This window comes from Curcuma longa, chromosome 16, assembly GCF_044706935.1.
Source record: "Curcuma longa cultivar G26 ecotype Majalengka, Jawa Barat chromosome 16, ITB_CL_G26_1.1, whole genome shotgun sequence".
Classification (NCBI taxonomy): domain Eukaryota; kingdom Viridiplantae; phylum Streptophyta; class Magnoliopsida; order Zingiberales; family Zingiberaceae; genus Curcuma; species Curcuma longa.
Genome location: NC_133876.1, coordinates 11,058,732 through 11,069,190, shown reverse-complemented (window position 1 = coordinate 11,069,190; position 10,459 = coordinate 11,058,732). Strand labels below are relative to the sequence as shown.

The window sequence follows — 10,459 nt, the reverse complement described above, 5'->3', positions numbered from 1 at the left end:
TTGATGTTGATATTTTTGTTGCTACTCATTTTGTAGAAAAGGCTAAAGAGGCACAATTCAACGTGCTATAAATTTGGAGAAGAATCTCATCATTTTAGGCACTTTTAAAGAGAAAAGGTGCATATGCCAGCCCAAAGTGAGGTTTTGCACGTTTCTAGAGGCACTCTAGTTGTAATGAAAGTTAAATAAAAAGAGTTTAAATTGTTAGATTTAATCTCTTATGATTTTATATTTTTAAGATGGGCTTAATTATAGTTTATATAGGCTAATATGAATCGAACCCTTTTAAATGATTTAACTAAGATTTATTAAATTTTAGATTATCGGATATTGATTGAATATGTACAATCTGTTAGTTCATTTCAATATTATCGGATGTGAATTAAATATGCAGAATCCGTTAGCCCGTTCCATTATTATCTATGGATTGATAATGGATCGGATTTCTATATATAGGGTTTAGTCCCTGAGAATTTAGGATCATCTGACATCCTGCATTCGTTTTCTATTGATGAAGATTTTACGGTGCTATCACCCTAATTCCCTTAGAAGATCACCCTCTTGCTTCCTCTTCATCTTCTTCCATAAAGATCGAGCGATTGATGTTACAGGGCAAGGACAATGATACTCCAATCAAATTCTTTATCATTATTTACATATTTTATATGTTAAACTATGTTCCATTGAAATTAGATCCTTATTTTATTTGTATTTCTAATTATTCGATTTCTTATTCGATTTATAGAATGTATATGGTTTAGGATTTACAAATTCTTTTAATTGGTATCAAAGTCATTTTCTGTTTCATCATATTTCATGGTTTACAAGATCGTATTTATTGTGCGATTGGTGGCATATTTGTTTCAAATTGATTGTGAACAGGTTGAATTAGGTGTAGGCTCAATTTGTTGCACGGTTCATAATATGGAAGGAACATGAGATTTTTTTAAAATGAATGTGGGAACGTGAAAACAAAGAATGTGAAAATTTTCAAAAAAAAATTTTCTTTCCCTCGTTCCAAAAAAAACGTGGAAGGTGTTTTCCACATGAGAATTTTTTTTTTTTTTTTTGAGAACATGGAAACCTTTCGAGTTTTTTTTCTTTTGACAAATGATTGACAATCCTAAATTAGTGACAAAATTGATTATCTAATTTGATTGCTTCTAGTAATCAATTTAAATGATTGATTGGTAGCCACCAATCGATGGTTATGAATCAACAATTGATTGATAAGTTAGATGTCGAACACATAAAGATTTGTGATTGATAAGCGAAATCAATTGGTTGACACCAATCGATTGACACTCATCCTCAATTGATTGATAATCTTGAAGTCGCATACAGTAAACTTTCTAATCAATTGAATGATATCAATCGATTTTCATATGGTATCAATTGATTAATAAGTCTAATTCTTCTTGGGTCTATCTACCCATGTATTACTAAATTGAACTATTATGTTGGCTCAAAGAAAGATATTAGATAGATTAGTGTATGTTGTGTCGATAGACATATATCTATGCTAAAAGTAATTAGCCCCAAGGAAAATTACTTTTATACCAAATATATATTCAAGGTACCTTACAACTATAAAATAAATTTATTTTATTCAAATAATGTATAAAATATGTCAGCCCAAAAGAAGACATATTGCATGGCTGATTAAGATTGATGTAAGTTATGGACCAATATATAACTCATATAAAGTGTCGAATTATGCGCATAATGAATCGACCTAAAAGAAAGTTTATTATGTAACAAACTAAAGTTTGAGTTATATTATAGAGTACCACTAACAAATTATATTTTAATCTAAAGAGTAAAATATAATATTATATTTGGTATCTCATAAATAGCCCATTTATATGCTTTATTTGTATATTTTATTATCTATACTTATATATATTCTTAGGTAATTTTGTGGGTTATTTTGAAAAGTCTAGAGGGTATAAATTTTATGATCCCTCTAACAGATCTTTCTTCGAAATGGAAAACATCAAATTTATTGAGAACAATGGAAGTGATAAAGTTAGAAAAATAATTTTTTAAAAAAATATAAGCAATCCTCCTATAGTCACTACTAGTGCAATCAGTGGTGGTATGGTTATCATACAACATATCATGGATATTGCATATCTAGAGGGAGTAGTAAATCAAAATATTTCCATGACATCTCTAATACAGTTGAAGGATCCTTCTACTCAAATGAGATATTGTCTTATATTGATGAGCAAATACCTCAACCATCTCAAGAATAAGTACCGTTAAGGCAATATATAAGAGAACGAAGATCCACAATGTCTCGTGATTATGTTTATCTCCAAGAGGACGAGTTTGACGTTAGGTTGGAAAATGATCCTATATCTTTTCAAGAAGTCAAACGATGTCCTAATCATGAAAGATGGATTAATGTCATGTAAGAAGAGTTGAAGTTTATGGCAGACAATGACATTTGGGAATTTGTCGAATTGTCCGAAGGTACGAAAACCATTGGTAGTAAATGAATATTTAAAACCAAGTGAGATTCAAAGGGCAATGTCAAAAACTATAAGACTCGTTTTGTTGCTAAGAGATTCACTCAAAAGGAGACTTTCTCACTTATATCAACGAAAGACTCTCTTAGTATAATCATAACAATTGTAGTTGCATCAGATGGGCGTAAAGACTACATTTCTCAATGGAGACATTGAGCAATCTATATATATGGTGCAATTGGAGAACTTTGAATCTAAAGATTTAAAGCACCTAATATGTAGATTAAAGAAGTCTATTTATGATTTAAAACATGCATCTCATTAATAGAATCAAAAATTTAATCAAGTGATCATCTCATTTGGATATGGAGAAAACCTGTTGATTAGTGCATATATGTCAAGTTTAGTAGGAGCAAGTTTGTTATACTTGTCCTGCATATGGATGATATATTGAGGATCAACTGTGATAATAAAGCCGCAGAACTTTATGCTAAGAATAATCATAGTTCGTCAAAGTCCAAGCATATCAACATCAAGTTTTTAGCAGTTAAAGAAAGAGTTCAAAGTCATCAAATGATGATAGAACATATTAATAAAAATTCCATATTGGCATATCCACTCACCAAGGGTTTGGTGCCAAAAGTGTTTCATGTGCATGTTGTAGATATGAGAGTTCTTCTCATGGAAGAAGAATTCATTTAGTGTGAATCTATATACATTTTATTACTCTACATTTGTTAATAAATATAAACATTTTGTTTTATTATTGTAAATACTTAAAGTTTAAAATATTAATAGGTATTTATATGTTTGTTTGACACTTTGAAATAAAATATCATGATTTGCCATTGCAGTTTTACATTTGGTATTTATAAATATAATACAAATTTTTTTAGGAATCATAAGGTTTGGATCATGATTTCCTGTTACAGTTTAACATAAAGTATTTGTAAATATAATCATACCCTTTTGGGTCATTAGGGATCAATTAAAAATTGATATGTATTGATCATATTTCATAGAATTTTCACACTGCATACCACATCTTTTCTGCAAAAAAGGTGGATCCGCCACCTTAGCGGCCCTACACGGTCGGCCCCACGACCATCTATGAGGAGGTAAATCGAGAAAGTGCAGTTGGTTACGACGCAGGAGGGTATTGCCTGGCTTCGCCAGGAACAAAACTGTAGTGGGTAAACTTTTTATAGTGACCGATCCCACCGCCGAAACGGTCCCATATCAGAAAACCCCCTAAAGAATTTTTGGAGGCACGGTACCACTAGGTTGATAAGAGCATACTGCCGAAACAGCACCTTAGCCGAGCTAAGACTTGAATCGCACAGTACCTCAGTCAACAAATATATGTTGCTAAGAGGATTCGAACTCGAAACCTCAAGCAACAGGTGTCTCCATGCTTACCACTTGGGATAAAACACTTCAACTACATACCACATCTTGATCTATGTCATTAATGATATTGGTATTATGATAATTGTTGGGACTTATTACAGATATATATAATAGTTATGACCTTTTTAGTCCTATACCAACGAAGTTAATGGACCAAATTATTTACAGAGGTATTTTTATACCCATAAAATTTGATATCAACTAAACTTATAATCGTATATCATGTACACATCACAGTAACCCAAGTGAGAGATTGTTAGATTTAATCTCTTATGAATTTAATCTCTTAAGGTGAACTTAATTGTAATTTATATATATGGATACGAACTGAATCCATTTAAGTGATCTAACTAAAGTTTATCGGATTTTGAATTATTGGATGTTGATTAAATATGTACAATCTATTAGTTTATTCCGATATTATCAGATGTGGATTAAATATATAGAATTTATTAGTCTATTTCGTTATAGGTTGATAACGGATCAAATTTTTATATATAGGGTTTGGTCTCTGAGGATTTAGAATCAACTGACATCCTATTTTCGTTTCTCATTGACGAAGGTTTTACAGCGTCGTCACTCTAATTCTTTTAGAAGATCACTCTCTTGCTTTTGCTTTATATTCTTCTATAGGAATTGAACAATTGATGCTGCAGGGTAAGAACGATGGTTCTCTAATCAAGTTCTTTATCGTTATTTTTATATTTTATATGTTAAATCATATTTTATTCAAACTAAATCTTTATTTTATTTGTATTTTTAATTATTCAAATTCTTATTCGATTTATAAAACTTACACGATTTAGGATTTATAATTTTTTTTAATGAATGAGTCACTAATGTCTTTGTGGTGATCAAACTACTAGAAACTTAAGTTATAAAGTCTTCTCCTAAGCGCAAGTCTAATCGAATAGGACTTAGAAATTTGTTGGATTACACCTTTAATCCAATAGAGCAGTTAATTTGTCGACCTTATTCAATGGTAAATTAAATTCAGAATATAATTAAATCAACAATGAGATGTAGTTTAAGCATTCAAACATTCGGAGTTTGCACTTGGTCGTCGTCTCCATTAACTCTGCTTTCTTCTTCCTTTGCTACGACACTGCCTTTGCCTGCTTCCTTGTTCTTCCCCCAGAGCAGCGAGTAGAGCCCAGCGATCACCAAAACTGACCCCAAGACACTGCCGATGTAGACTTGTTCGTGGAGGAAGGCGAAGTCGATGACGGCCACCAGGATCTGTATCAGAGGAGTGAATGCAGCAGTGAACACAGGCCCTCTCTGTTCTATACACCATGACATGGCCACAATCCCAAACCCAGACCCCACTGCCCCCTGCATTTACATGTTCTACACAAATTCAATCAACAACTTCTCTCTTTCTCTTTCTTTTGTTTTTTTTTAAAATAAAAAATAAAAAATAAAAAATAAAAAATAAAAACAAAACAATGTGTGTGGATATGCTTTACATCAATTAAAGTTGAAGCAGCATGGTCACCCTTTGGACCATTCAAAAAGTTGAAGCAGCATGGTCACCCTTTGGACCATTCTAAAAATTAACTTTGCTTACAAAACTTGGTGGAGAAATAAAGACCAAGTGGAATACATTAGATATCTCCATCTTATAATTAAAAAATTTCATACTAATATAAATATCTCCATCTTATAATCTCAGAATATTTTTTATATATTTTCAATGTGGAACTTTAATTGTATCCTAATAATCTACACTTCAAACAAAGGACCACTGAGAGTCTCAAACAAAGGACTACTGAGAGTCCCTTTTTAATGGTTCCAACGGACCGTTTACTAGTCCGAGTCCCAACGAATCCATCCCCTTAACGGTCTCAATGGCTTCTTACTAGGAGCCCTCAATCTTTCCTTTTTGAAGGTCCCCATATATAGTACCATATAGACCTGCTCTGATACTACTGTTAGAATAGATAGAATCCACATATATCTCCAAAATAATATGATATTGTTCATTTTAGACATACACCCTCCTGATTTTATTTTTGGACTTTATCCAAAAAGGCCTCGTACCAATATAGATATCTTCATCTTTATAACTACAAAAATATGTATAATTCGTATCTACTTCTAAAATTAATCAGGTGAAACTTAAACACATGAATTTTAAAAAAAAAATCTTATGCAAGACTCATCCAATTCAGAGCAAGGAATCTGATTCAGTTTGAGAAACATGGTTATCTGAAATTTGTCTTTCACTGTTATCGATATGTAATTTAGAGTCAAAAAGATGCTTACTGAAAAAATGACAGTGGCGATCTCCATCTTCTTCCTCAAGATCCAGACCGAGGCTCCCCTCTGCGTGGCCAAGCTCAAGCTCGCAGCCTGCAGGAAACTGAGCAAGAACACCAGCGCAGTGCAGGAACAGAGAGCGGGGTACTTGCGCCCGAGTCTGGCCTGCAACGGGAACCACGCCGACCAACTCACGCACCCAGCGATCACTGCAATGGAACCCGTCAACCATTTCCTCGATCCATACTCTGCTCCTCCCGTTCTCGACGATCCTCCGACCGCCGCGCTGCTGCTGTTCAATGCCACGCCCTTGTAGAGCGTGAGCACGAGCACGCCGAGGAAGCAAACGAGCGTCCCGACTGCCTTTGCCCTCCCCTCCTTGGTTTTCAGATCCACAAACTCCATCCTGCATTCGTGTGAGTAAGAAGGAAGAGGAAGATCGAAGAAGACTTCGACTTTTCGATTTACCTCGTTGCTAAGGATATCAGGAAGGTGCACACGGGGGCGATGTTGAGGAAGGCGCAAGCAAATGTGGCAGAGGTCTGCTCCAGTCCAAGGAAGAAGAGGTACTGAGTCAGAGAAGCACTGCGCGAGCAAGCAAACATTAACAGACCTGTTCATTCATATTCTGAACAAATTAAATGTTTCAGCATCGATCGTCAAAGATGAAATACCCAAACATGGCGCTGAAGAAGAGATAGACGCAGATTTCCAGAGTCAACTTTGGCCTGATCTTCCTGCAATCAAGCAACATGAACATCTAGCTGGATGATCATATGATCAGTGCGAGTTCGAATGATTATCTGTACCTCTCGTAGAAGAAGGCAATGGGGGAGATGAAGAGAGTGGCTACTGCGTGCCTGAGTGTGATGAAGACGAGCTTGTTCATGCCCTCGCTCAGTGCCTTCTTGACCATGACGTTCATCACTGCAAGTGCCACATCCACTGCGAGCATTGCGGCCGCTGGTCTCCACTCCATCGCGCTCAGTCACTGGATAGATGCTGCAATCGCTAGCTGCCATGGATGAGCTCTGGTGGCTGCTATTTATCGATGCATCTAAGACCTAACCAAGCTCCACTGCATGTGGATTCTAATGGCGACGATGATATCAGCAAGATAACGTCATACATATGGAGCATGCGAAGTTATGGTTGCAGATTTTTGCTGTTAATCTTTTTAGACCAAAATATATTACAGATAAAGTCCAAACATGGGGAAAACGATGGAGTTTTTATCAATGGTTTCTGTGTGATGATCCCAAAATTTAATGAAATTCTAGCATCGTTTATTCAAATTATTGGGAGAGTTTTGGTTTACTTTCATGTAATCAAATTCTTATACAAATTCTTGTAATACAGAATAAATTACGTACAATAGATTTTTATCTGATATCTTGTATCAATAAAAATTTAATACTTTTATTTATTCTAACTATTCTTTGAGGATGGAAGTTAGAAATGTGAAAGAAAATAAATGAAAAATGAGACAAATTAAATGTGAATATTATTTAGTGTACTCTCCTCTTTCATGTGCAATAGTTGTAGAGTTCCTCGGATATAGTTGAGTTGATTATGATCAAGTAGAGTTGCAGATAACAAATTTCACTTTTTACTGAAATATTGAAGTTATTTAGTGAAACTCTCTTGCTCTTGCAGTGCACTAGTGGAGGAGTGCACTAGGATGTGATTCCACTAACGAGGTTTGCGCATAATGAATGTTAGGGCGGTCAAGATGAAAATAAACGCATTAATGGGCAATAATACGAGGAGTTAATGATGGATTTCCAGCCTATAAATGTAGACTCATTTCCTCAATCTCAACAGCAACATCCAATAACAAATCTTCTTCTTTTCCTCCTCTTTTTCCTAATTTCCGTGCTTCCTTGACAACATTTAGATATAAATTAATTCATCATAAACAATTTATGTTCTATTATAACATATGCTTCTCTTCTTCTCTTGTCCACTATCGAATCAATCAATTAATCTTGATGAAAGTTTTTCATCGATCATTAAATAAATATGAGAAACACATATAAGCTAGTCCTAACAGATGATCAACATCATGAATGATTCGAGGGTCCCGAGGGTCTTCTCTTCTCTTACCCAATTAATACCGTACTGATGCTTGGCATGGCATCTCATTAAGTGTGAGTTTTAAGCACAATTCTATCTTGTCTCGTCAGGCATCAATTCTATCCATGATCATCACAGACATAGTGTCGCAAGTGCTCTCATCTTTCAATGATTTCACAAATTTTTATTTCGACAGTGCCTGTAAAGCACCATGTTCTTGTTCTTGTGTGTCCTCGATACCAATTGAAATATAAATTTATATAGGAATGCATATATGTACGTTAAAGGCTAAAAAGAGAGCCCATAAAATAAAATCTCTGTGGAATTAATGTCTCGAGGAAGAAACTAGGAAAGTTCTTCGATCTCTTCTTCTTGTTTGTCGCTTTCATTGACGAAGGAGGTAGGAGACTCAGTGGCAAAGCAAAGTAATGGAATGCGACGCTGATTGGGAGATCCACAAAAGCTTCACTAGTGCTTCAAACTTTATGTTTAATTTGTTATGTATTATTCACCGCAAACTGAGAACTTATAATCTGATTGGAATTTTATAGATACTTGTCGCAGAATAAGGCGATCTTATAGATTTAGGTTCTACTTTGGCGTGACTCTTTCCACGTTCAAATTAAGCTCGAAGAAGAAAACATAGTAGTTGTTGGAAATATGAATGGAAACAATGAAATAGAAGGATAAAGAAGACCCTCATATGAAGGAGTTTAGTCCTACATTAGTAGTAACTTGGTTGGTTTATATTGTATCACAAGCATTGATTTGTGAACAAATGCAAGGGGAGAGGCTTGGGTGCCAGGGGGTGCAAATCAGCTGCCCGTAAGGTAACTTGTGTGCGAGTGCGACCTGCGCGCGTCGAATGTCGGATTGGTCAGGGCAGAATTTGCCTACTCTTTCCTCTGCTTCCCCCTATGATAGCCTACGGATGTAATCAGTTCGCCGGGAACGATCTGTGCTTGATCGCTTGTTCGGTTCGATCGTTGTATCCTGGGAACAGACGTCCGTCATGACTTCTAAGCATCGACGGAGGGGACAAATCTGTTTTAAGGAAACTGTCTTAAACGCAGGCCTCGGCCATTCGGCAACTCGGCAACTCGGTTCGACCATTCGGCATGCATGCACCTTCGGCAACTCGGCTCGGTAACTCGGCTAGACCAATCTGAGATTAGGCCACTCGGAAGACCGAGGTGTACTTTGCCACTCGGCTCGACCGTATCATTAGGAAAATTTTTATGAACAGTAGTAGAATGGAGAATAGTAGTCAAAATAGAAGTGTTATGATGAATTGAGCATACCCTTTTTGTGCTGGAATAATTATCTTATTTATAGAGAAGAGTAGAAGAGACCTTCCTTAGGTACTGGTGGTGTTTCTGTCTTTATGCGGCTTCTTTATTTATAGATAATGAGCAAAACTCGACTAGCTGTCCAATCGGCATATCCTAATGATTTTGACTTAAATTTACTAAACTCGACCAAATAAGTCAAGATATCGTCAAGCTCCTTACAAACGCTACCGAGTTCTTGATGGGTACTATACTGAGCTCTCGATAAATATTATCGAGTTTGATGGAGTCACGTCTATACAACAGATGTGATAACCGCTCACGTCTACACGTTGTGCAGTTGTGGAAGGTATTTTATTACCTGTAAAAAGGCTACACTTGATTCATTCGATCATTGCATCTAAGGGAGAAATACAAAGAGAAATAGAAGGAGGATAGAACGTGAGAAAACGCTGCAGGATCTTTTCGAAGACTGCGTGTCTTATGAAAATTTCTCCGGAGAAGGAACATCTACTACCGAATGGGATTTGGTTCGTGAATAATGAAGGATTGTTCGATCCATAACGTTCTTCCGACAATAAGTATGAAGAATAAGATCATCATAAAAATCGTTACAAGTGTTTACCTTTTTTTGTTTAATAATTCATGTATTTGAATCGACAAAGCTAGCTTCTGTTAAATATTGTCGAGCTCTCGCCAGGTCGTTAACTAGCGACGGAATTAAAATATTCGTCGTTAATTAGCGACGGAATTATTTATCCGTCGCAGATTTTATCATTAGCGACGGAATTTAATATTCTGTCGCTAATAATAGCGACGGAATAAAATTCCGTTGCTATTTCATGATTTTTTTTGTAGTGGAGCTTCTGTTAAATATTATCGAGCTCTCGCCAGGTCCAAACTACTTTAAACATAACTTTAGTCCCCGGGGCAATGGTGCAACGGTAG

The 10,459-nt window shown here is 35.6% G+C and overlaps 1 protein-coding gene across 2 annotated transcripts; it reads right to left on the bottom strand.

Moving 5' to 3' along the window:
* Positions 1–4,806: 4,806 nt before the first annotated feature.
* On the bottom strand, positions 4,807–7,149 carry LOC141847754 (WAT1-related protein At3g30340-like). Of its 2 annotated transcripts, none has more exons than XM_074735837.1 (5): positions 6,956–7,149; positions 6,821–6,883; positions 6,615–6,731; positions 6,153–6,552; positions 4,807–5,219 (listed from the first exon to the last, which is right to left on the bottom strand). In XM_074735837.1, the coding sequence occupies exons 1-5, from the start codon at positions 7,123–7,125 to the stop codon at positions 4,920–4,922; spliced, it is 1,050 nt and encodes a 349-aa protein (XP_074591938.1). In that variant the 5' UTR covers positions 7,126–7,149; the 3' UTR covers positions 4,807–4,919. The 2 variants fall into 2 exon arrangements, with proteins under 2 accessions (XP_074591938.1, XP_074591939.1); XM_074735838.1 differs by having other exon boundaries at positions 4,807–5,123.
* Positions 7,150–10,459: the final 3,310 nt, after the last annotated feature.

What these genes read in the sequence shown, in the direction of transcription:
- LOC141847754 (XM_074735837.1), bottom strand. Translation starts at nt 7,125, where the DNA reads ATGGAGTGGAGACCAGCGGCCGCAATGCTCGCAGTGGATGTGGCACTT. An exon ending in TTCTTCAGCGCCATGTTTGG is followed by an intron (nt 6,732 to 6,820) that starts GTATTTCATCTT and finishes TTGCTCGCGCAG; the next exon opens with TGCTTCTCTGACTCAGTACC. An exon ending in TCGCCACTGTCATTTTTTCA is followed by an intron (nt 5,220 to 6,152) that starts GTAAGCATCTTT and finishes ATGTAAATGCAG; the next exon opens with GGGGCAGTGGGGTCTGGGTT.